Source organism: Talpa europaea, assembly GCF_964194135.1.
Source record: "Talpa europaea genome assembly, chromosome: 14".
NCBI lineage: Eukaryota > Metazoa > Chordata > Mammalia > Eulipotyphla > Talpidae > Talpa > Talpa europaea.
This window is the reverse complement of record NC_140082.1, coordinates 9,607,456-9,633,581: the sequence shown is the minus strand read 5'-3', so window position 1 is coordinate 9,633,581 and position 26,126 is coordinate 9,607,456. Positions and strand designations below refer to the sequence as shown.

At 49.9% G+C, this 26,126-nt stretch overlaps 1 protein-coding gene across 2 annotated transcripts in view; it reads left to right on the top strand.

Annotated features, from left to right (window-relative positions):
• The window catches only part of NOS1 (nitric oxide synthase 1), a gene marked incomplete at its 5' end in the record, with an annotated part of 72,623 nt that extends 47,100 nt beyond the window's left edge, over nt 1-25,523 (top strand). Inside the window, 15 exons of one of the 2 annotated variants that reach the window (XM_084254402.1) lie at nt 176-280; nt 806-864; nt 1,830-1,931; nt 3,810-3,926; nt 7,749-7,923; nt 10,290-10,428; nt 10,847-10,925; nt 16,858-17,051; nt 18,746-18,915; nt 19,598-19,808; nt 20,448-20,535; nt 21,728-21,849; nt 22,839-22,987; nt 23,931-24,125; nt 25,225-25,523. In XM_084254402.1, the coding sequence (XP_084110528.1) occupies nt 176-280; nt 806-864; nt 1,830-1,931; nt 3,810-3,926; nt 7,749-7,923; nt 10,290-10,428; nt 10,847-10,925; nt 16,858-17,051; nt 18,746-18,915; nt 19,598-19,808; nt 20,448-20,535; nt 21,728-21,849; nt 22,839-22,987; nt 23,931-24,125; nt 25,225-25,347 (2,028 nt within the window). In that variant the 3' untranslated portion in view covers nt 25,348-25,523. The remainder of the gene's footprint in view (nt 1-175; nt 281-805; nt 865-1,829; nt 1,932-3,809; nt 3,927-7,748; nt 7,924-10,289; nt 10,429-10,846; nt 10,926-16,857; nt 17,052-18,745; nt 18,916-19,597; nt 19,809-20,447; nt 20,536-21,727; nt 21,850-22,838; nt 22,988-23,930; nt 24,126-25,224) is intronic. The other variant, XM_084254403.1, reaches the window with a different exon arrangement.
• Nucleotides 25,524-26,126: the final 603 nt, after the last annotated feature.

The following is a 26,126-nucleotide window of genomic DNA, read 5'->3' as shown; positions in this document are numbered from 1 at the left end:
TTTAGTGCTGCCCACCCGAGCCCGCTGGAACAGAGGCAGCCCTAATACTGGTTCTTCCTCCAAAGGAGATGACTCTGGCTTTTCTTCTCCTTCTTTCTCCCATCACTTGTTGTCCTCCCCTGATACCCCTCTTCCTTCCTCTGCCCCCACTATCCCTTCATCCTCTCCCACCTAGGTGATGTCCATGGAAGAATATGACATCGTGCACCTGGAACATGAAACTTTGGTCCTAGTGGTTACCAGCACCTTTGGCAATGGAGACCCCCCCGAGAACGGGGAGGTGAGATGAGCCCCACTTGTTCTGGCCGGTCTTCCCAGCAGCGGGAAGAAGGGGTGCAGTTACACCTGCTGTTCAGCAGCAAATCCTCTCAGAGTCTCAAAGTCGGTGACTTAGATTAGGATCCAAGTTCTTTAATGACGGTTGCAAGTTACATTAGTGTCCACTAATCAGCTAGCCCCCGAGGAAAATGAGGCCCCCCCAACCTTTGGAATGGATGCTCCAGTCAAGAACTTGGTGTCCCCTGTACAGATGAGACAAGAGGGGACAATGTTTTTATGGACAGAAACCCACAAAGGGGTGCTGGGGTGGTTCGGTCCACACCTGTAGTCCTTTAGACCGAGGTCCTTCTAGGCCCATGCTCAGCTCAAGCATTGCTGCCCAGCCCCGCCCCCAGCATCTCTGACATCCCCGCCCCCAGGCCTCAGGCTTCTCTTTGCCAGCCAGACCCCCCAGGCCCCAGTGGCCTGCCCTATCCTGGGTTAATAACATGCGCTCTTCATTCCTTTCCTCTGTTTCCACCCCCAGAAATTCGGCTGTGCTCTGATGGAGATGAGACACCCCAACTCCATGCATGAGGAAAGGAAGTAAGTGTATGACCCTCCAGTGTCCCATGGCACTCTGGGGCCGGGGGTAATTCAAAACTGTCCTTGGCAACTGAGATTCACATTTGAGTTCCTGCTTGTGACTGGGACCTCAAGTCCACTGGGGGACTTTACCTCGTAGGTGGCTGGTGTTTTGGTCTGTGACTGGGAAGTCTTGACTTGCTCCCTTCACAGTCTTGTGCCTTGGTTTCTTTTTCTACAAAATAGGGTTAGTATACCTGACCCAACCTTCTAATCTGTAAGAATCAAGCCAGAAAATAGACGTAAGTGCCCCACGAAGAGTTAAAACTGCTATGTAAATCGGCTCTGCTGATCTCCCCCTTTGAGAAACCTACGTTCAAAGTCAGCGAAATGAGCTGCTTCCCTAGAACTTCGCCATCTGCTACTCGTGGTGGAGTTGCAGCTAACATGGAGGTTGAGTTCAAGAGCTAAGACTTCATATGGTGAAAAATACCGGTACTAGAAGCATGTATGTGGTAAAATCGCCTCTAACGTGGCTTTTAGAGATATCTCCTAAGGTGGAAAACACCTGTAATCAAAATTACCCTTGAAAAGCCCTTAAATCCTCCGCGAAAGCAGAACATATGGCACGTGCATACTGAGCACCTGCGCAACGAGGCCAGTGCAGCGTTGCCACCAACATGGAGCCGAGCCGTGCCGTAAGTGGAGTGTCAGATGCCGGAACTGGCTGGTATTTAGAGGCTGCATTGTGGAGAAAAGCAGGAAAGCCCTGTTGGTTTTCTTTTAGCCAAACTCATGTTGCCAAACTCACGACGTTCCATATCCAAGGAGAGCTGCATCGATGGGGTCAGCCCTGTCCTGTGCCCCGTGCCAGCATCTCAGTCCTCGCTCTCCCCGCTCTTCTCACCCCATCCTGGTGACCTCCAGCGGATCCCCCTCACCCCTCCTTCAGGGAGAGATAGGGCACCATCAATTCTCCCCTCTAGGTACCCGGAACGCTTGCGTTTCTTTCCCCGTAAAGGGCCTCCCCTCCCCCGAGGTGACACAGGAGTGCCTGGTCTGGCTACAGTTCGTGACAGCCAGCACAGGTAGAGTGTGGGTGTGCGTGTGCACTGGTGCTATGTGTGTGTGCATGTTCATGTGTGCGTGCCCTATATTGGTGTGTGCATACACATCTGCATGTGGCTGTGCAGTGCACGTGCGTGTGTGTGTGTGTGTGTGTGTGTGTGCCCGAGGCTGGACTGTCCAAGGCCACGTCCACGTTCGAGGACACCTGAGTTCTAACCTGGGCTGTGCCACTAACTCACGAGAGCCTTGAGCACTTGATCCCTCTGGACCTCAGTCTTTCTCATCTGCTAAATGGGGAGCAACGCTCTCTGCCCTGACCACCTCTGGGAGCTGTTGCGCACATCAGAGGATAATAACAAAGAGGGAAGCATCTGGAAAAACCTCAAATCTCCTAGGAATCCATGTGCTGCTATTTTTACTCCACAACCATCCACTGTCCCACCCCCACTAACAGCACAGCCACCCCCTGATATGCTGCATGTCTTATTTGGAGAAGTGACTCAATGTGAGACTATTTTAGGACAGAAAATACACTTACATATATTTAGAACTTTCCTGATGCTGGAGCGAAAACTTTGAAGAACATCCAGCTTAGAAACCCTGCTGCCAGAATGCGCAATTTCTTTTTTTGTCTTTTGCACTCCAATTTGTGTGTTGAGTTTTTTGTTTTGTTTTGGTTTTTGTTTGGGATTTGTTGTTTGGGGTGGGTTTTTTTGTGTTTTTTTTTTTTAGCCTTGGAGTTTTTGTTTTGTTTCATTTTATGTGTTGTTTTGTCTCATCTGAGAACAAAGCTTACCACTTTTAGAAGAAATCTGGGAAACTGGATTTTTTTTTAGACCCCAAGGCCTCTGAGTTTCTAATGAAGTTTGAAGACCCATGACATCTTTCTTCCCTTTCACAACCATTTAATAAGAAATTCAATCTTTTCATGCCATGTTCAGGGCTGAATATTTTTCATGTTTTCGTGAAATATGACAGACCCTAAAATTGTCCGAGGACCACAATTTCATGAAAAGAGAGTCTTGGATGGGATAGTCCAGCACTGGCCAAGAAAAATTTCCCTAATGAAATAAAAGTTCTTTATCTGTGCCATCCAGTGTGGAAACCACATTGGCTATTGAATGTGTGCTATATGTGTTGCTCGCACAATTAACTTTCTGTTTAAATGGCCGAGGGCGGGCCTCCCTGGTGGCACAAGGGGTTAAGTCTCAGCACTATCAAGCTGTCTACAGCACAAGTTCGATCCCTGGCCAGAGAGCTGACCCACATGGCGCAGCAGACCTCTCCTGTCTTACCTGCTGCTCCCCTCCGCAGTGTATTTCAGTGTATCTGCCTGTTCTGCTCCCCACTCTGGTGAAACCTTTCACCCCCTGCACCTCTGGCATACAACCCAGCTCTTGTATGCATAAAAAAATAAAATAAATCTTTAAGAAAATAAATAAATGGCCAAGCGCTACCACAGTGGGCAGCACAGGTCTAGTTCCTGGCTACTCAAAGTGAGGTCTGGGGACCAGCAGCTTTTGAATCTCAATCTGCATTTTAACAAGATCCAGGGATGATTCTTATGTCATCAAAACTAGGGAAGGAAACACGGTGTAATGGTTTGTTGTATTCTGGCTTCTTGATTAAATCATCTTGGCTGCCTAGGTCTCAAATGTCCTGAGTTGCATGTGATCAGAAATCTTTTAAATCCAGGCAGTACCAAGTATAGAGAGTACCTAGCTATCACCATGATAGCTATGAGCCATTCTAGAAGAGGCCTTGGTAGGGTTATGGTCTCAATGTGAAGGACAAAGTCCTGGGACCAAGAGTGGTAATTAAGATCCAGAGGGTGTTGACCTACAGAGAACAGGAGGGGCCGCCAAGCCAAAGCTCACGACTGTCTTTCATTTGGGCAGGAGCTACAAGGTCCGGTTCAACAGCGTCTCCTCGTATTCTGACTCCCGAAAATCATCAGGTGATGGACCTGACCTCAGAGACAACTTTGAGAGTGCCGGCCCCCTGGCCAATGTGAGGTGAGCAAGGAGTCCTGGGCATCAGGGACCTCGAAGGCTCTTGGAGAACTATACTCAGGGGATTCTTTGTTAGGGGTGCTTACCCTTCTCTGCCTATTCATCCTGTGAATGGCCAGCTAAACCTTGGCTGGCTGGGGACCCCCTCCTTCCCATTGAACACACTACCCAGATCCTTCTTGTGATCATTTCTTATATACACTGCTCGAGACCCCAGTTTCATATACATTGACCCCATTAGCTGCACCTCACTTGTGCTGAAGGGTAGTAATCCCTTGAAATCACTGAATGAGCCTTCCTTCCCAAGTGATAAGTTTTCCATGAAATAGAAGCTTCTGGAGACACCCTGCCATGGCCCAGTGGTCCTCAACCCTAGATGTGCATCAGAATCACTGGAAATATTTGCAAAATACTGACAGCAAAGCCCAACCAGAGATTCTGATATAACTGGTCTAGAAGTGTGCCCAAGCATTGCTTTTATTTTTTTTTTTTCAGTCTTCCCTGTCAACTCCCAGTCAAATCTCAAACTGCTGGCCTGACCCCATGTTTTCCAAAGTGTAATAACATAGCTTGAGATGGTTTTAGGTAACACATGGACAGATATTGTGTATTCAGTGTATAGGTGTTTGGAAACAGATAAAATTAGATTCACACCTTCGGTCTCACAGATGTTGGTCAAGACAGGCCTGATATAAGCAGAGTATACCTGGCTGACCATGGATCTCTCAAATCTTCACTAACTGAATCTTCTTTGTATTTTCTCAGGGCTGTGCTTAGTGGGCAATACACCTCACAGGATTCCTACATATTGAAGTATTAGGTCCACGGGCACACTTTTTAATAGACTTTATTTTTATAAAGCAGTTTTAGGTTAACAGCCAAATTTCAAGGTTTAAGATTTCCCATATACTCCTTCACACACACACACACACACACACACACACACACCCTCCTCCATGATCAACATCCCTCACCACAGTGGTCCACTTTTATAGTTGTTGGGCCTCATTTGACATGTTATTGTCACAAAGTGACTATAGTTTGCATTAGGAGTCACCGGCATGGCGTGCATTCTGTGGAGTTTGATATCAGTCCATATTCTTAGCTTGACGTTGAAATATCAGCCCAGTAGTGTGATAAGTCTTTTCCCCCTAATTAACTCTCTCCTGGCTTAGGGCAGGCATTGGCAAACTATCACCCATGGGCCAAATCCAGCCTGGCCACTAAATATTTTCACTGCCATGAGCTAAGAATGTTTTTTTCAGATGAATTTGCAATTCATTTGCTGATAGAAAACTTTACCTCTGAACTCCAATTAAGCAAATTGCTATACCCCCTCAAAATAATTTTATTCTTCTTATAGACATATATTACTAAAAAACATTATATTCAACATCTACAATAACATTATATTTTTAATTTTGTCAGTAGAACAGGAAAAAAGTACAGGGATTTGTATTATTTCTTCATAATAGCTTTTTGATAATTTTCTTAACCATTATAATTTCTTCTTAGTATTACCTTTGATTTTCCTTCTTGGCCTACAAGCTAAAAATATTTATTATCTGGCCTCATATCTAATAAATTTGTCAGCTCCTCATTTGTAGGTTTCGTAGCAGAATTTTTAAATCCTAAGGTAAAGGTTTTGATGGAAATGTGAGGCTAGGAAGTAACCATAATACAGATTTTAGGTGCTTTGGGAAGCATGTCAATGAATTAATCACCCGAACCAACTGTTAGTTAACACAAATTACACACAAGTTAAACAGTGCTCATTAGCTTCTTAGTAAATAACAGTACCCATGGTCATCAGATATGGCAGACAAATATTGGCAGTCTGGGGAACATGCCTTAACCACAAGACATTACCAGTACTAGGAGCTTCCAAATTCATGTGAGACTAAGTTTTAGAGGAATGGCTTGGGGCAGAAGGGCACCTTCTTGGCACCCCAACCTATCTTCCTGTCAGGCCCACAGCCCTGTGATGAAAAGGTGAGGTATCCAGCCCCAGGAAGAGCATGAGTAAAGGTGTGGTGGGGAATGCACTGCCTGAGCCCACATGCTTCCATTGGAAAGGCTTTAGAACCTCAGGAAAAGGAAGGCAGGAAGAGATGAGGACATGTGGATGTGGGCTTGAAAGGTGTACATATTAATCTGTTAGGCCTTCATTTGAACTGCGAGACGCCTGGGTCCATCTCAAGTTCATTCTCCAGCGATGAAAAGCCACTTCCCAGCTTTCCCCATCTCCATCTCAGGCGTTCACCATCTTGGCCCCTCCCCCCGTAAAAGAGACTCAGGAGCAGAGTCAGACCCTGTGTGGACAAGGATAAACAGTTCCACTCCCTGGCTTGTCTGAGATGAGTCTACAGCAGAATATTCTGGCCTGGGGAAGAAGGGGGAATGGAGTGTTTTTGTCCCAACTGTTAACCCATTGCTCCAGAATAGATGGAGTGAAGACCTAGAGCCGGGACCAAGCCCTGACAGTGTGACATGCAGTATAGGTCAGAGGGGCCTCCCTGCTGGTGCAAGGAATTAAGTCTCAGCACTATCAAGCTATCAGTAGCCACTGTACCACAAGTTCGATCCCCAGCCAGGGAGCTGACCCACATGGCGCAGCAAATCTCTCCTGTCTCACCTGCTGCTCCCCTCAGCAGTGTATTTCAGTGTATCTGCCTGTTCTGCTCCCCACTCTGTCTCTGGTGAATCCTCTGATAGCCCTCCATATCTCTGGCCTATACCCCACCTCTTGTATGCATAAATAAATAAAATAAATTAAAAAAAATACAGAGTAGGACAGAAAACCAGCAGGAGGGGCAATGTGGAACACAGCCCTCCACTTCCCCACCTCAAAAGAGAAAAATCTCATTAACCTGATCCCCAGTGATTCAAGTACCCACATTTTCTTGGTGGAAATCTGTGCAAAGAAGGTTTGTGAAGCAAATTAATTTCACAGGCATGGCAGGGGGCAGAGCCAGCATGTTTATCCACCTTTCACCCCTTTCAGATGAACCTGTTAACACACCAGCCCTCGATGTGCTAAAGACAAGTCCTCCTGATCTCATTCATTCATGCAGGTCTCCAAGGACTGCTCTGCTACAGTCTTCATTATCTTTGTACTTAAGACTAATCTAGCTGTGTCCCTTGTAGGATTGAAGCCTCCAGCAACAGCCTCATTTCTGTAGTTAGTCCAGCTTAGAGATGCACAGGAAACAGTCAACTGGCTTGGGTTTTTATCCCCTTAGGGCCAATCGGGAATTTCCAACTAAGATGGTAATGCCTAGTAGAGAACCAGGAGGAAGGGAGAGAAGGCTTGGGGGGGGCCATATGTTTAAAGGATGTCCCTCCACATATGGGCTTGGGATAGCCTCACTACTATGGGCTAAATACAGTCCTTCTGGAGATACCAGATGGATCAGCCTGTCAGGTGGCCATAAATACTACAGACTGGGGACATTGAAAGAGATGTTTTTTTCTCATGGTCTGGAAGCTAGAGGTCCAAGATTAGGGTGCCAGTGGGATTGTTTCTGTCTTCCTGGCTTGCACAGGACTACCTTCTCACTGTGTACTCACACTGTCCTCTATGCACATGCACAGGTAGGAAAGGGAGTCTCCTCCTTATAAAGACCCCAGTCCTACCCAGCTAGGGTCCTGCCTTTATGACCTCATTTAACCTTAAAGACCCTATCTCCAAATCCACTTACACTGGGGGGTTAGGGCTTCAACCTATAGACTTGGAAAAGATGTGATTCAGTCCATGACACCATGACACCACCACCCCCACCTCCATGGTTCCCTGGCATGGAGCTTCTATTGTTTCCTTATCAGGTTCTCAGTGTTTGGTCTTGGCTCACGGGCATATCCTCACTTCTGCGCCTTTGGACATGCCGTGGACACTCTCCTGGAAGAGCTGGGAGGAGAGAGGATCCTGAAGATGAGGGAGGGGGATGAGCTCTGTGGGCAAGAAGAGGCTTTCAGGACCTGGGCCAAGAAGGTCTTCAAGGTAACTGCCTGCCAGGATCTCAGAGAACAGGAGAAGTAATGCCCCTCCACCATTGCCCCCCAAAATGGAGTACTGAACCATCAGAAATAGAGGAAACTTGAGAGAACTCCTGGTAGTCTCCCATGTAACCAGCCAGGACACAATTAAACAACCCAGATGAGTTTGGGTGTTCTTAAAGCATACATTTTCCACCCAGAATCTAACCTCCTGCATTATGGGTAAGGATATGGTCTATAACTATAGAGTCTTGAAATTTTGGGGCTGCGAGAAACCCATCCCTCACTCACATCTGGTAGATAAATACCCCACAACAGAGTTGAATAACCAACCCTGGGGGCCATGACCCAACCTGGGCCTCAGCTTTTGTCTGCCTTGTCTACCAATTTGTCTCCTCAGCAAGCTTATTCCTTTGTGAGCTATCCTCCCTGACCAATACAGGAGCCTCTAACCACATTTGGGCTATTTAAAATTGAAATGTAAACTAATTAAATGTGATGAGTGGAGAAATAAAACGTGGCATGTGCCTACAGTGGAATACTATTCATCAGTAAAAAGGAATGAAGTGCTGCTACATGTTGCAACGTGGATGAAAAATTCTGAGTGACAGAGCCAGACACGGAAGACCACCTGTCATAGGACTCCATTTCTGTGAAACATCCAGAACAGACCAATGTATAGAGACAGAAAGTAGATCTGTGGTTGCCTGTGGTTCAGGAGAATGAAAAACGGATATCTGCTAATGGGTACTCAGTTTCTTTAGGAATGACGAAAACTTTCTGAAATGGGTTAGTGGTGGTGGTTACACAACCTTTAAATATCCTAAAAAACACTGAATTATACCTTTTCAGTTGGATTTTATATTAATTCTCCTTATGTATATAAATATAAAATGCTTAAATTTTAAAAATGATTCAGCTAATATTCAAAATTGTCCATGAATTAAGACTTTCATTCCTGGCTGCACAAGCCATATTTCACATGCTCAGTAGTCACAAGTAGCCCTGGGTTACCATTTTGGGCAGCATAGAACATTTCCATCAGGATAGAGCATCTTACTGGATTATTCCAGGTCTGTGGCTGCAGGAGAATATGTGGACAGTGACCTTCGATCTACATGTGGAACATGACTCCACTGACCATCCTGGGAAATACTAAAAACCAGTGACTATGGACCGAGCTCTGCCTGTCCCTTCTTCAGCCCTGGAATGCATTCTCATTGCAGCCCCCAGAGAAAGGGGACTAACTATGCAACCCACTGTCATTTAGTTGACACTTTTCATCTTACTTGCAAATACAGGTGGAGTACAGAAGGGGAAAGTGAGATCCGTGAGCCATAGGGACATCTGGATGGGGAGGCTGTGTCCATAAGCCTATTCCTGTTTTTCTTCTGGGACAGAGTAGAGATATGGGGGGTTTTTTTGTATCTCGATCTAACTGTTGGATCTTGACTTGAGTCATCCACCTTTGATTGAACATCCCAGAAGCAAAACTGTTATAAAACACCAGGCCTCTTAGCTATAACTCCACTGGCCTTCCACCCCACCCCCAGCCCTAGCAACCACTAATCTATTTTCTATTGCTATAATTTTGCCTCTCCTGGGTATTTCCAGGAGAGGAATAGAATCATACCTAGTCTTTTGGAACTAACTTCCTTTACTTTATTTAGCATGTTTTCCGGATTCGTCCGCACATAGCAGTACTTCATTCCTTTTTCATGGCCAAACAGTAGTCCACAGTGTGGATATACCACATTTTGTCTATCTACTCATCAACTAATAGACATTTCAGCTGTCTTAAAATCAAGATGAGGTCAAAAATGATAAGATCTGCCCTTGAAAACCTTTAGCTTGTTCTTGCCTTTCATCTCAAAAAGTAATTCTGAACAGAAATCTACAGGATCACTAAGTTAAAAGAACTTATCACTAAAGTTAAAGAACTTACGAACTTGCAAAAAGTAACAGGAAACAAAGGAAAATGTATATGCAGCTATCCACATTTGACATATTTTACATTTAATATAATTTTTAAAGCCTTTAGAGGAAGATGGGTAGGAAATTCTAAGTTGTTTACTGTCTTTTTTAATGTTAAGCTTCTGTACATGTTGGTTTTAGAAATAAAGGGCCCAGAGTTACCTATTAAATAGAGGTGAGGTTCTAAAGTCAATAATAAATATGATGTGTCTCACACATTGAAGGCACTCAGAAAAATAGGATGGGTGAACAGATGGATTAATGGGTGAAATGATGGATGAGTGGATGGTAGATGGGTAGGTGGGTGGGTGGAGAGATGCCTCCTATGACTTGGAGCTTTTGGAGAGGAATCCCTCTTGGCTCAAGGGGTCCCTGAATGCCCCGTGTGTGCCACAGGCAGCCTGTGATGTATTCTGCGTGGGAGACGATGTCAATATTGAAAAAGCGAACAATTCCCTCATCAGCAATGACCGCAGCTGGAAGAGGAACAAGTTCCGCCTCACCTATGTGGCCGAAGCTCCAGAACTTACACAAGGTACTTCTCACCACCCTCCTGGGGAGGCGTTCATGATGCTGGGGGAAAAAAAGGAGCTCTCCCCTCCAAAAGGTGCTTAGAGAGGTGGGTCTATGGCTTTGGTCTCCCTTTAGCATAGTCCCCCCAAAGTAGACAAAGCGTTACTGCCCCATGCCCAGTAACGCACACGCTCAGACCTTTCTCTTTGCAGTAGTGTGACACGGGACCATCACCAGCTTCTTCTCAACTAAGTTCAACCAGATTTGCTTTTTGTTCTGCACTATCCACAGCCACCTCAGCTGGCCCCACCAGTGCATGCCTGGCCTCAGCTCCTTGATCTCTTCACTTCACCCCAGAGCATAGTGGGAAGAGAAGGTCATTGGAAGCTGGAGACTTTATACTGACAACTGTTGCTGTTCTCCGCCCCCCCCCCCCACAGGTCTGTCCAATGTCCACAAAAAGCGAGTCTCAGCCGCTCGACTCCTCAGCCGTCAAAACCTTCAGAGCCCTAACTCCAGGTAGGAACACCTTTGTTTCTCAGGGTTACCCACCGCTGCCACCACAACAAGGGAGGAGACTGGTGACTCCCAGAACCGGCTGCCATTTCCCAGCCACTCCAAAGGCCGTAGTAAAGACCCCGGCTGCTCTGTGGTCTCCCGCTGTCCTTTGTTAAGGTCCCACCTGCAGGGACAGGAAAAGGAGACAATGATGATGGGTATGCAAAGAGCAAAGTGGAAGGTTTTGTGAGGCCTTCTGAATGTAGACCCACCCCTGTAGACCTGCCAGTGTTCACTGCACCTTCATCAGAGGTCACTTTGTCCAGGCGTTTCCTCACTGCAGATGGTTCTTTGTGAAGTGCTGAGAAGTTACTGCCCACATTCTGCTTACATTCCTGTGGGATGACAGGTTCATTACCCCAAGACAGCCTGCTCTGTTTTGTAAGTCCGGATTGTTAGAAATGATCTTACTGTTGCTTATAACCAAAGTATATCTTCCTAGCACTTCATATGAATCCTAATTACACTCTAGTAACACCCAAAACAAATTCAGTTCTTCCAAAAGAGACAGCTTCAAATAGCCAAGGACGTTGGCCGATATCTCCTGGGTTCTAGGTTCTTCAAAACAGGCTTCCTAGCTGCCGTAGCTAAAGGGAACACACTCTCCTGCTGGAAATGTCACTCTCAGACCTGGCTACAGTGCAGAGGAGTACAGTGAGGCTGTGATGATTGTCTGAACAGGACATGAACAGGACATGATGCCAACTGAGATCGCAGATGCGGTTCTGTCTCCTGTGCTGTCCCATTGAGGTCCTTGCTGTTCTTAGACATCACGTCTTTCCAAAATGATCAGGCCAGGCCTGCTTATATAAGTAGCTTTGCATTGGTCCCTACTGAATAAAATCTTTCAATTTGCAGTTACAGCTCATGAAAATCTTTTAAAATCTTGATTTGTGGCATGACATAGCACAAAGAGTAGGCTCTCAAGCGTGACACTCCTGAGTTCTGACCCCAGCTCTGCCCCGCACCAGCAGTGGAGCCTTGGGCAAGTCCCTGCTCAGGTTCTTTAAGCCCCTGTCTCCTTGCCTAATATGACAACAGTCACTGTAAACACTGTTAATGTTTATCTAGAACTTTCTATGGGCCAACCACTGTTTTGAGTCCTGTCTGTGCAGGATCTGTCATCATTCTGACTCACCCAGGAAGTAGGAACCATTATCCTCATTTTGAGTATGAGAATTGACAATTAGAAAATTCTAGTGACTTTTTCAAGGTCACACCAACCGGTTCTTTGACTGCGAAGTCACTAGGCCAAATGGGTGACCGCATGACTTCAACAGCACCGCAAGGCTGCTGTGGGTTTCAAGATGACATTCACGAAGCAAGTAGCATGTCATCCATCCCCATCAGTGACTTGTCCACCCCAGCATACACTTGTACATTTAGTATGGCTGCTTTCCACATGGACTTCAAACCTGATGAGCATAACCAGCAGGACGGATCCCTGGAGGCCCTCACACTCTCTCTATTCAATCCTCAGACACTAAAGAAATGGGCTGGGCAGTGAATCCATTTAAATAATTTGTTAAGTGCAACATTCAGAGGATAACGCTCCCTGACATGAGAGGCACTCTTTATTTTTCCTGCTATGGAAATGACTTGAGTAGCATTAGAAAAAAAGGACTAAGAATCTACTGGAATTTTCTTTCAGCAACAAACGATGAAAGCCCAGATCACAAATCTACTCCCTAAGCTATAGTACAGAAAAAACACGGTCATTTACAAATGTTTTGATGCTAAGTTGGACCAAGCCCCAGAATAACCCTCACCCACCTCCAGAAAGGGCAACTGAACTCTATGCTGAGTGACTTACAAGGGAATATTTCAACAAGGCTAGGAACTAAAAGATAGCATTAAAATCAGTTATGGATTAGTGCAGAAAGAATCAAATTGGCTAGGTGTTTATCTCTGAAAGCATTGCCTCCTATTTTCAGGATTAAGACCATTTCCAGCTTTATGTGTTTCATTTTTTCAGAGAAAGGATAATGAGTTGAAAAAGCATGAAACTCTCTCCTATCTTCTCCTGCCCAAGGCCAAAGTCAGACTGTTTGGCCCAGGAGATCAGAAGCATGGTGTCACAACTGCCTCCCCCCTTAATTGCAAGCAAAGTGCTTAAGAGGAAGTAAATAGCCTTTTGAGGGTGATCTTTGCAAATATAAATATATAACTGATAACTTCAGTTACTGGCTGGGTAAGAAATAATTTCTGCATATGCCAATTAGCAACCAGTGCAGAAGGGGATGCTAAGGGGTGTGGTATAGAAGTCAGAAGGAGGAGGGGAAATATAGATTTGAAATTGGCAGGTAAGAATGAGGAGGAACATGTGGAAAGAGAATGGCAGATGCCTCGATACATAGCAGCCAGGTTGGGATGTCCTAGAGAGTGGGGGAGAAGGGGGGACCTTCAACGGAGAACTCCTTTTGGAGACTATTATACATTATACTATTATACATCTCCTCTCTGATAAAATTGCTTCTCTCCAGCCCTTCTGCATTGAAACAGAGTCCATCAACATTTGACTCAAGGGTCCTCCTAGTCTCTCCCTCACACTGTTCATCCACGGGCACCCTGGATTGTAAAGTATACCTCAAACCTACCCCTGCCCCCTCTAGCAAAGCTAGGCTCACCCACTGGTCGGGGTCACCGCAACAGCCGTCTCACTTGTCTTCTTGTTTCTTGGCTTTTCACGAAAAGGTCAATTTTCTAAAACAGCCAGAGGAACCCTTTAAAAACACAAATGGAAGCATATCACACTCTCCAATGACTTCCCACTGGTTTGAAGGAAGCTCGCTCTCTCCTCACAGTGACAGGTCATGCCAAGGCCTGTACCCTCCTTCTCCCCTGTGTTGACCTCTCTCCAAACACGCTCCCTTTCTTTCCTTTCCTCAAACTTGCCACACGTTTTCCTACCTCAGGACCTTTGCATGTGCTCTTTCTTCTCAGGAACACTCTTCCCCAGATCTTTGCCTTCTGGCTCTTTCTCACCCTCTGGATCTCAGTTCAAATGGCAAATCACAGAGGCCTCCCTGACTGTCCTACCTGATGATCACTTAGCCCCCAAGCCGTGACCAGCACCATCCACATAACCAACCCCATCTGCGAGCCTCCAAAGTTGCTTCTCAGTGAAATAGGGCACTTTGCTGTCTTTTCCCGTCACTCACACCAGTGCCTAGAACAGTGCCTGACACTCATTGTAAAGATGTTGGATGAATGAACCTTGTAACTCAGAACTGCTCACAACTGACACTTTTCATTGAAGAGCGAACATTATTTTTTTCACTTAATGCTAGGCATTAGCAAGCTGTTCTTTTATCGCGAAACTGTCATTGAACCTCAGCCAAGCAGACACATGTACGTGTGTGTTATGCTTCTGTATGTGGCTATAAATATGTCAAATTGGGGGATACTATGGGGGAGAAGGTGGAGGGAACCCTAATAACAGCTGACATCCTAGTGTCACCCTTTTTCCCTCCTTGAGTATGTATTTCTCAATGGCCCAAATGTGTCCCAAGCTTAAAAAAAAAAAGAACTTAGAAGATCCTAAAATACTTAGAAACCCCCAGCAGAACTGATATTTCAGATAATTGGTCTCCAGGCCGGTACTACTCAGGTGATCCGCTTCCCTGCAAAGCTTCGAGGTTCAACCCACCCAGGGGCCCAGGGGCCCCACAGTCATTCGGTGCTGGGGTTCTCAGCAAGCCCTGCCTGGTCAGCGCCTCGCAAAGTTCCCTTGGTTAAATTCGCAGCCAAGCCTGGGCCCACGTTCCAGCTAACCTGCCCGCTGCATCCCCTCCCTGCCCCTTATCTGCTTGGCCACATTCTGCGAGACTTTCAAGAGGATTTGGGGAAAGTGGCTGTGAGCGTGAGCCAGCTCAGCAAGTTCAGGTCCTCCGCATTTCTATTTTGTACCGGCCAAAAGAGCGAGCGCGGAGGCAAATATACTTCTGAAAGAAATCGTGATGATCTGGGAGAAAGTGGGAATTGATTTGCGGACCTTTCAAAGGCTTCCTGTGGTTGACTCAGGAGGCACCCAGATTAGCGACCCCACAGCGCCCCCTGCTGGTTGTTGGCCTCTGCTGGGAGGGGGGTGGTAATGATGTCTCTGTGCTCCAGGAACCAGACAACCGGTGTGAGCTCAGAGCCGGCTCAGACATTCAGGAGACAAGATGAGTACCCAGAGAGGGCAGAATCTGCCCGGGGAGCAGAGTGGGACCCCAGACCCGAACACCGCCGCTCACAATCTCAGTCACCAAGTTCCTCACCATTCTAAGGATAGGGCGACTTGCTTCAAGAAAATACTTGACACCCCAAAAAACAAATGTGCCAGCACAACTATTTTTAATAATGGTGGCTATTTGCAGCACAAAGAAGCTCTTGGTTGAGCCAAACACTCCTTTAAATAGCGAGTCCCATTGGTCTATTCAAGTATTGATTTACATACCCTGGAGGATGTAGAAACTTCCAGTGGAATAAATATCAAGTGTCCCTATCAACTGAACCAGTTGGCAATGAAGGAAAAGCAGATCCAGAAGCAGACGTAACTCCAAGAGTACAAAGGGTTCGATCCACTGAAGTGTGATCGGTCCCAAAGTTTTCAGGTTGTGCATCTTTGTGCTTAAACTTTCTTTTTAAAGATTTATTTATTTATGCATACAAGAACTGGGGTACAGACCAGAGGTGCGGGGGGTGAGAGGATTCACCAGAGACAGAGTGGGGAACAGAGCAGGCAGATTGAAGTACACGGCTGAGGGGAGCAGCGGGCGAGTCAGGAGAGGTCTGCTGCACCATCTGGGTAGCTCCCTGGCCAGTAGGGGATCGAACTTATGCTGCAGATGCTGGGGATAGCTTCATAGGTTGTGTCTTAGCCCCTTGCGCCACCAGGGAGGCCCTGTGCTAAAACTTTTAAAAGGACCATCCCAAATAACTGAGATTCATATTCATATTCTGAGATTCACTCCTAAGCTATTCCTTTAACCCGGGCTTCCTACACTTGAAATACAAAAATCAGTGCAAAAGGGGTGACCCTACAGCCATAAACAAGTTTTTCTCCGGGTTCTCTTCTCAGATAGCTCAGTATTTTAACATCAGCATATTTGTAAATAAGAACCCAAGCTTAAAGCCAAGTCCGCTTCCCTTTTCCATTCTACATGAGGACTTCTGGTTACAAAAAGGGAGCAGAGCTTGGGATTTCCTCGGAGCCATGGAATTTCACAAACTGGGGACACCACTCCTGCCTGTGGTCCCAACAGAGTAATGGTTGCTGAGAACCTGATTGGTGCTGAGAACAGTGCGTCCTGGCAGCTGATTAATCCTGCAAGTCCAGGGTTCCTTCATTCAGTAAATATTTCTTGAGCACCTACTGTGTGCCATGCACTGTCCCAAGTGCCAGGAATAGGGCAGTGGACAGAAAAAGACAAACTCCTTGCCCTCTAGAGTTTCAGGGGCCTGGCAGGGGGCAGAGGGCAATAGAGATAGCAAAGTCAGCTCCCCTGGGGGCGTGATGATGGCAGGTGCGATGAACAAAAATCAAGCAGGGACAGGACCAGGGAAAAGCAGAGAGACCTGGGACTGAACACTGGAGTGCTCCCATGTGCAGTGTTAGGGGAAATGAGAAGGAACCAGCAAAGGAGGCTGAGCAGCAGCAGCGGAGAGATCAGGAGAGCTGGGTGCTAGCATCCAAGAGAAGAGAATTAAAGAAGCAGAAGTGAGTAGCCATGTCCAGTGCCACCCTGAGAGCCGGCTTTGCATTGGATTTGTAATGAGGAGCTCACAGGTGGCAGAAATCTGGTTGGCTTGGGGGAATTGCAGCCACAAGGGCAAAGGGGCAAAGGGGCAAAGAAAGCGGCCGGCAGCTGGTGACCTTGCCCTGATTGCCCCCCGCCCTCCTCTCCAGCCGGTCCACCATCTTCGTGCGTCTCCACACCAACGGGAATCAGGAGCTGCTGTACCAGCCGGGGGACCACCTGGGCGTCTTCCCCGGCAACCACGAGGACCTGGTGAATGCCCTGATCGAGCGGCTGGAGGACGCACCCCCTGTCAACCAGCTGGTGAAAGTGGAGCTGCTGGAGGAGCGGAACACGGCTTTGGGTAACTACAGCGGGTCGGGCACCTCCCAGAGCCCTTCCTTCCCAGGGAGTTCCAGAGACAGTGGGTGTCTGGGGAAAAGGAGGTTCGGGCTTCTTCCCAATCACCAATCCAGGTGGGAGCATGGGTTTTTCCCCACCAGCTCATGAGTCTGCAGACACCCCCTTTCTCATGGCTGAACCGGTGTGGCCCAACCCGCTGAGCGAACATTGATGGGCCACCAGTGCAAGAGACGGGCTTCACCTTCCCACATCGGCTAGAGGCGGGTTTAGAAGTGGCCGCTTTGCTCTCTGCCTTCCTCGCCAGGGCCCCACCGCCCACTGAGCAAACAGCCCCTGGCCTCTGCTCCTGCCTCCCCACTCCAAATCAGAAGGTTCCATGTGCAGCCCCAGCACCCCGCAGGGACTGAACCACATATCAGACCTCATTAGATCAAGGTCCAACCTGTTCTGCGACCATCCCTGACATGCCCACTGAAGAACTTGCAAAGGCAAACGGGCCTCAGTGCTTCATCTCAGTAGGTGCAGGTGAGCTCAAGGCTCTGGTACTGGGAACGTCAGGGGCCTTACCTGGTGGCTTGTGAGATGGTGACATATCACCTGTATAAAGGACGTCAAGTCAGGGAGGTAGTCAGAGCCCTGTGGCGAACCCTTAGGAAGGTACCACTTTGGAGAGACACACCTTCCATTAATAAATCCAGCCCCATCCTCTGTGTTGGAAGTTCTTTGATCTTGGGTTGAGCCCCTGATGAAGCCGCACCTTTCCTAGTCATCGCAGGGTCGTATTGTTCTTACAACAGTAAGAGGAGCTTACTGCAGATGCTGTCCAGGAGCTGTCCAGCTGTCCAGCAGATGGCAGCCTGGAGCAAAGGCGGCCATACTCCAGTTTGTTGGCTAGTCCGTTTGGGCTGGTCCTGACCCTCTCCCCTCTAAGGCCTGATGGAACAAGAGCATCGCGCTGAATCTCAAAGTTCTCTGGAGTGGTGGTTGAAGGAGAGGCTTGTGTGCAGAGGCTAACTTGAATGAGAGCACAGAAGCAGCACCGTGAAGTACTAAGAACAAGCTTGGGAGCCATCCTGCCTCACTTCCCACTTATGAGCTGTGTGACTGTGGGCAAATTGCTTAACCTCGCTGTACCTCCATTTTTCTCAGCCGCAAAAAGGATAGGATAATAATAGCCCCCGCTTCCTAGGATTGTAGTGAGGATTAAATGAATATAAATACATAGAAAATATGTCTATGAGTATAAATACAGCAAATGTGAAGCACTGAGAATAGTCCTTGGTATGCAGAAAGTGCTAGGTAAGTGTTAGGCATGTTTGTAATTTTAAACACTAGAATCCCACTCAGAGGGGAGAGAGGCTGACACCACGAGAGGACAGATGGAGCCAAAATAGTCTCATAGCTCCCCCTCGGTTGGCGGCTCACTGCGTAGAAAGCTAGGAGACTCGTGCTATTTTAATTTCTGTTTGTTTTTTAATTTTTGGACTAATTTGCTCAGTTGATTTTGGATATGCTCCTTGCACACAGGAGGTAGTGACACAGTCCCTGGGTGCCCAGGTGTAGATGCAGGTCATGAAAGATGGACCCCAAAGAGCTTCTTGTTTCTGGGGCGAACCTGCTCCCTGGCCCTATCCTCTGCCCTCGGGGCTCAGACTCTTCCCACCACCACCCTTCACCCCCCTTGTGCCTCTACAGGAGTGATCAGTAACTGGACGGATGAGCACCGCCTCCCTCCCTGCACCATCTTCCAGGCCTTCAAGTACTACCTAGACATCACCACACCGCCAACGCCCCTGCAGCTGCAGCAGTTTGCCTCCCTGGCCACCAGCGAGAAAGAGAAGCAGCGTCTCCTGGTCCTTAGCAAGGTGGGTTGGTGGCCTGGAACACCCAGGGGGCACTTTCCTAGTCATCGCAGAGTTGTGCTGTTCTTACAACAGTGTCCAGCAGATGGCAGCCTGGAATAAAGGCGGCCATATTCCAGTTTGTTGGCTAGTCCGTTTGGGCTGGTCCTGACCATCTGCCCTCGAAGGCCCGCTGAATCTCAAAGTTCTCAGGTACGGTGGAAATAGATATTCTGACTCTTTTCCCCTGCACTTCAGAACCTTTGAACTTCCATTAGTTCTGGCTCCCCTCATGCTTAGAAGAAAAGGAGAGACTCCCTGGGCACACTGCCTTAAAGATAAACCTTTTCTGACTCAGGAGCTGAGGTATAGGAGGCTGATGGTCAAGTGAGCCAAACAAACACAGCAACTGCCTCCCTTGCTTACAAACCAAGCTTGCCCCCAAGCTGCAGCAGAGCCTCACTCAGTAAGAAGCTGACCCAGGAAGACCTCCTAGGCTTCTCCAAGCAGGGCCCCATGCCTCCCTCTATGAGATAGGGGCCACAATAATACTTATTCCATAGCTCCTGGCAGGAATTAAAACCTGGCCCAGATTCCTCCCACTATGAGTGTTCTCGGTGATGATTTTTATTTGACTCCCAAAGTCCTGATTGGAAGTGGCCCCAGAGCCAGGTGCGAGTTTTCCTCTGTCCTCTTGTTGGCGCAGGGTTTGCAGGAGTACGAAGAATGGAAATGGGGCAAGAACCCCACCATCGTGGAGGTGCTGGAGGAGTTCCCATCCATCCAGATGCCTGCCACGCTGCTGCTGACCCAGCTGTCCCTGCTGCAACCTCGCTACTATTCCATCAGCTCCTCCCCAGACATGTACCCCGACGAGGTGCACCTGACCGTGGCCATTGTCTCCTACCGCACCGGAGGTGGGTAGAGGCACCGGGAGAGCCCCCTTAGGTCTTCATCCCCCACCACCTGGACCTCTGCCATCTGCTGAAATCCCAAATCCCCAAAAGCCAGGAAGCCAGAGAAGCAGAGCAAACCCCGGGCAGAAGTAGGAAGGATACAAGATGTGCCTTTGAGAGCCCCCTCTGCTAACAAAGCCTGACACCCCATTTTGCTCCCCTCATCCCCTCACACCCTCAAGGTAGCAGCTAGAACAAGCACATACCACGTCCTCCCTCCAAGGATGATATCCAGCAGCTTGTGGGCCAATCAGCTACCCCGACCTCTGCTTCCGTATTTCTCCCTCTCTGATAAAGCAGTTAAAATGCACCCGAGGGCACAGAGACTGGGGCCCGGTAGCCCATGAAAGCACCCTGACTGAGGCGCACGCTGACCATCCCGTCGGTGGGCGGGATGTGAGTCTGACCCAGCAGAAGCCCAGGCAGCTGCTCAGCTGGGAGCTCAGCCAAGCTGGGCCCTTTCTCCTCCCCGTCAGAGGAGCTTCAGGACAGAGATTGGCCTGGGGCTGTGAGCCTCCTGCTCTAGTGGGGAAGGGAGGCCAGTGCTGTGGCGGCCCCGGGCACAATGGGCGACTCTGACCACCTCCCTCATCCTGCTAGATGGAGAAGGACCAGTCCACCACGGCGTGTGCTCCTCCTGGCTCAACCGCATCCAGGCTGACGAGGGTGTACCCTGCTTCGTGCGAGGGTGAGTGCAAATGAAGACAAATGAGCAATCGCCCCACATCTGCTTGCAGAGGTCATGAGGTGGGGTGGGGCGCAGTCTGAAGGGTTCTAGAGAAATGGCTGAGTCAGAGGGCATTGAGATCACCATCCTGGCTCCCCGCAAGGTGTCAGGGGAGCGGGGTCTCGGGGGCACAGCAGCAGTGAGCGAGCCAGAGCCAGAGCCCGGCCAGGCAGCAGTCACCAAGTGCATGTCCTGCACTAGACTCTAGAGGCCGGAACCACGTAAGAACCAGACAGAGGGTCTCCAGCTACCCTCGGTGTCCCCAGTTTCTTAGAGTCAGGGCAGATCCCTCACACCCCCATCCATCAGAGCTTTTCTTCCCGCCTGTAGTTCACAATACTGTGTTGTGCACTTAAAATCTTGTTTAGAAGGGCTTAGATTTCATGTTAACTGTTCTTAGCAGCATCACCCAAATAAAAATATAATTGAATATATGATAAACAGGGATGAGAGCTGACATAGGCCCACAGGAGGTATCTGCTTTATGAGCCAGTACTTTCGCCTGAATGGTGGCTTGGCCAACCTTTTCTGTCAACTGTCAAGAGTAGATCGTTATGGGATAACCCCGTACCATAGGCATCAGAATCCCCAGAAAGCCCCTAAAATGCTATTCTGAGCCCGGACTCCCTGCGCTGTGCAGGCATCTGCACCCCTTCTCACACTCCTGTATACCCTGACCCCTCGTGGGTGATTAAATCATTGTTCTCAACCTGGGGTGATTTTGACCCCCAGGTAGTTGTCAATGTCATTTTTGACTGTCACAGCTGGTGGTTAGAGGCTGGGGTGCTGCTCAGTACCCCATGGTGCACAGGCCAGCACCCCTAAGGGAGAAAGATGCAGCTCCTCCCACCCCCCCAACGGGTGTCACAGTGCTGAGGAAGGGAGACCCTGGCCTCAGTCAGTCCCTCTGCCTTTGTGGCTCAGCTCAGCAATGAGGGAAACTGGGAAATGGAGTCATAGCTAGACCCTGAGGACCTCCTGCCTTTGAAGCTCCCCAAATCTATGGAACCCACCCCCCTCATCAGTGTTGCCTGGCACCAGCTGAAATGCCACGGTCCCACTGTATTTCAGCCCAAGATGGCCACCTGGCCTAAGGCTGTTGTTGAACAGCGAGGAACTCAGCAAGCCTTGTGACTCTCTCTTCCTGGTCTAGAGCGCCCAGCTTCCGTCTACCCCGAAACCCCCAAGTGCCGTGCATCCTGGTTGGCCCGGGTACTGGCATTGCCCCTTTCCGAAGCTTCTGGCAGCAGCGGCAATTTGATATCCAACACAAAGGTGGGTCACAGCCCCGCAGCCACGAGACCTCCACTCCTAGATGAGGAAACCCCCACTCCGTGTGTCAGCAGCAGGAGGAATGGTGGGGAATGAAAACTGTACGGCAGCACCACCCCCGGGGAGATGGGGGGCACAATGCCTGCAGCAGAAGCGTGGGGACCCCACCAATAGGTGACATTCATGGCGTAACTCAAAGGGCCCCTCCAAACACAGCCGGAGGGGCCACACAGCTGGACGGGCCACACAGTCCGAGGACCTAACAGTGCACCCCCAGAGGACATTCCTTTGATGGTTAAGATAGGAGTCCATCATAAATCCCAGCAGCCCTGGAATGGGTGAGCATGAGACTCAGATCAATGTTATCCAGAGCTGTTGTCCAGGAGCAGGTTTGCTGTGTGAGACGCAACAGATCAGCTTCGGGAGGAAAGAGAGAAATCCACAGCACAGCAAACTCGGCGTTTCTGGAGCATCTAACATGTCAGATACGGTGTGGGCACTGGAGGCGTAGCAGTGAGATAGGCAGAGAAACGGCTGTAAAAACCCTGCCCCGCGGAACTGCCGTCCCAGTGAAACAGCTAATGTCCTGGAGCACTCGTGTGCGGAGGCCCATTGACAAGGGTGGGAGGGGGTGGAACTGACACGTGGGAAATTAAGTAAGTTGCTCGCAGTGACCCGGAGCTGGGATCTGAACTCAGCCGTGTAGCCGCAGAGTCCAGGGTTTTAGCGCACCCGGTGGGGGGTATGGAGCTGCTCAGCAGCCCTGGGGGCAGAAGGCAAGATGGAGACCCAGAAAAGGGAGATCTGCCAAAGGCTGAACACTGCCGCCCCGGCATGCATGTGCACGCGCGTGTGTGTGCATGTGCCCACCTGTGTTTTTGTGCTGCTTCTATCCACATGGCACACACTAAGGTTCCCAGCACCCCACCCCCGGCACATCAGCCACCCCTCAAAGCAAGGCTGTCGGTGAGCTCCCATCTTCCTGGTTCCAGGACTGAGCCCCTGCCCCATGGTCCTGGTGTTCGGGTGCCGGCAGTCCAAGATAGACCACATCTACCGCGAGGAGACCCTGCAGGCCAAGAACAAGGGGGTCTTCAGAGAGCTGTACACCGCCTACTCCAGGGAGCCGGACAAACCAAAGGTAACCGCAGCCGTGCAGTCACCCCACCTCACCCCAACATGCACATCCTCTCCCCAGAGACCCCCACCTTTTCTGACTCTCCATGAACTGGTTTTATACTCAGGAAGCTTGGAGAAGACAAATATTTCTTTAAAATAGTGAATAGCCCACATGATGTGATTCCACTTATGTGAAATATGCAGAACGGCCAAGCCCATACAGACAGGTTTAGAGGTGTCAGGGGCTGTGGGGAAGAGAGATGAGGAGGGAGTCCCCATGGGTATAGGTTTCCTTTTGGGGGTAATGACAGCTTCAGGAGCTAGATGGTGGTGGCGGCTGCAGAGCATGGTAGATGTGCTTAATGCTCTGAGCTGTTGCTTTGAAACTGTCTCCTGACAGATTTCTATCGTGTGTGTCTCATCACAATAAAAATATTTAGAAAAATGAATCAAAAGAAACATTTAGCAGCCCCCGAGAGGCGCTACCGTCAGACCAGCCATGGGACTGGAGCATCTTCCTCCTGGATATTGGGGAGGTCCAGGGGGCATCCCAGGAAAAGGACAGGGCAGCTATGGCACAGGGCCACTCGACCACTGGGGTGGAAGTGAGGCCGTGTTTTACAACCAGCACAGCAGGACGTGCCAGCTAAATGTTCCTGGACAAGTTAATGCGCCCTGAACAAACCAGACACCCCCCTCCCCCCTTTACTCCAGCTATTGCTACTGCCTTGCCCCACGTGACCTGACAGCCCCGCCCCTTGCTCACTGCTTGCTGTCTGCCCTGGGCTTCCCTGGCATCTTCCCCTGCACCCCAACCCTGCAGCCACTAACCCGAACCTACACCTGGACAAGTCTTTCTACCCCGTGGGGAGCACTGACTGCAGGGGAAGAGGCACTGGTCGGTCGTTGTGCCCCAGGCCCATCAGTGCCCAGTTCTCTCACTGGCTGTACCCTGCTCCCTGCAGAAGTACGTGCAAGACATCCTGCAGGAGCAGCTGGCAGAGCCCGTGTACCGAGCCCTGAAGGAGCAAGGGGGCCACATCTATGTGTGCGGGGATGTCACCATGGCCGCCGACGTCCTCAAAGCCGTCCAGCACATCATGGCTCAGCAGGGGAAGCTCTCGGCCGAGGACGCAGGAGTGTTCATCAGCAGGCTGAGGGTGAGTGAGGCACTGGCTTCCTGCACCCCTTTTCTGGCACCTGGCTCCCCGCTTCCTCCTCCTCACCCGCCTGTCTCCATGATGAGAGGAGCCAGGATGGCATCCCTGCTCCCATTGTCCTGGGAGTGGAGGATATAGGTGGCCCCAACCCATAGTTGAGAGAAGGAAGGACGTGCAGGTGTTATATTAGCTATGGTCAGGGGCTGCAGTGTGTGATAGTAACAAGACGGTGGACCATCTGGTAGCGAGATCAAAGCCATCGTAAACCAACTTTCCTGCCCGCAGAAGCACTACCCCGGGCAGTTGTGCCAGTTGGGCACTGCACAAAAAGGCCTGCCCAAAGGGGGGCGAGTGGGAGCTGAAAATCACCCAAGCTTGATTCTCCAAGCTGCTCGCCTTGGTATGGAGCTGTGCCCACCCCAAGGAGGCATGCCTTTTCCTAGTTTACACAAAGACAGGACAGAAGCTAGGAGCAACCCAGCAAACAAAGTCCTAACTGTGTAACCAACTGCCCCAAATAGGAAAATCTCAGCTCCAGAACTTCACTAAGCTCCAGGAATGACCCCACCCTCCCCTCTGCTTCCTTGCAGGAGCACTAATCAAACATCTTTACAGAAGAATCCCTGATTCTAAATCAGGGACTAAACTCCCAGTAGTTTAAAAAGGGAGGGACAGGGAGAACTTTCTGATAAAAATGTCAGATTTTAGGATGGCTGTGGAGTCCCAGCACTCAGTCTCTTTGGTCTTACCCTCAGGAGTCACTTTCATAGTCTCCCCTGGTGCAGCTGTGGGGTGTTGCCAGAGTCCTGTGCAGGCACTTCTTTCCTCCCATCTTTGCAGGCTACAAGGTTTCCCAGCAAGCCCAGCTTTGCCCAGATCTGAACTTGCAGGGCCGGGCGGAGGAGGGTAGGAGGAGATGACCAGGTTTCCATTTGCCCCCCTCACTTCTATCCTCAGAGCCCACAGCGCCCGCCCAGGAGAGGGTCTGTGAGTCAGTCCTGGACCCGAGTGTCCCCCAGGACTTCTCCCGTTCCGGATTGCTGGTGTGCGGTTCCTTGGCTGGCAGTAAAGGACTGTTGTTGGCCGTTTCTGTCTCTAGGATGACAACCGGTACCATGAGGATATTTTCGGCGTCACCCTGCGCACCTATGAAGTGACCAACCGCCTTAGATCTGAATCCATTGCCTTCATCGAAGAGAGCAAAAAGGACACTGACGAGTAAGCTGTGGGCTGGGGGTGGGCAGAGCCCGCTCTCGGGGTCCCAGGGGGCAAGGACATCTGGGTTCACTCACCATTGCTTTCCTGCAGGGGTGTCCCCCAGACCAGCAGCCGCGGCACCACCTGGGCTCCTGTTAGAAATGCAGATTCCCAGGTCGCCCCAGCTCTGAGAATCTGAAACTCTGGGGTGAGGGTGCAGCAGTTTGTGCTCTAACAACCCTTCCACACACACACGCACACACACGCACACACAGTGGATCCCGAGGCCCCTCGGGAGTGAGGACGCTGGCTCTGGATTCCGGCCTCCGCCTGGAGCGCCCCTGGACTGACCACTCGCCCGGGGAGACCGCGTTCCCACCCGGTTCTGGCGTCTATATCCGCTCCCAGCCCCCCAGCCCCCCGGAGCTCTCTCACGGATGCAGATTCTAATTGGTGCTATTTTGACAATTCACCCACCCTCTAGAAATGTCTACAGACCATCTGAGGCACCACAGACTGGGGTTGCGTGTCACTGCTTAAACCTAACGCCCGGGCACATCACCCTGGATTGTGATGCCCCGGCCCCATGCCTGCCCTGCCCCGCCCCCGCGCACCCCAAGACCTCCCCCGTGTGCCCTTCGTGTGAGGCATGGGGACTCGGCCTGGGGGGGGGGGGCTCGCGCCCTGTGCTGGGTCCTCGTTACTGTCAGCGCGCGGCCGTCCTGAAAGCTGGGGGGCCCCGGCCTCCCCTCGCGCGGCCTGCACAGCCCGAGTCCCGCGGCTGCCCTTAACCCCCCCCTTTCT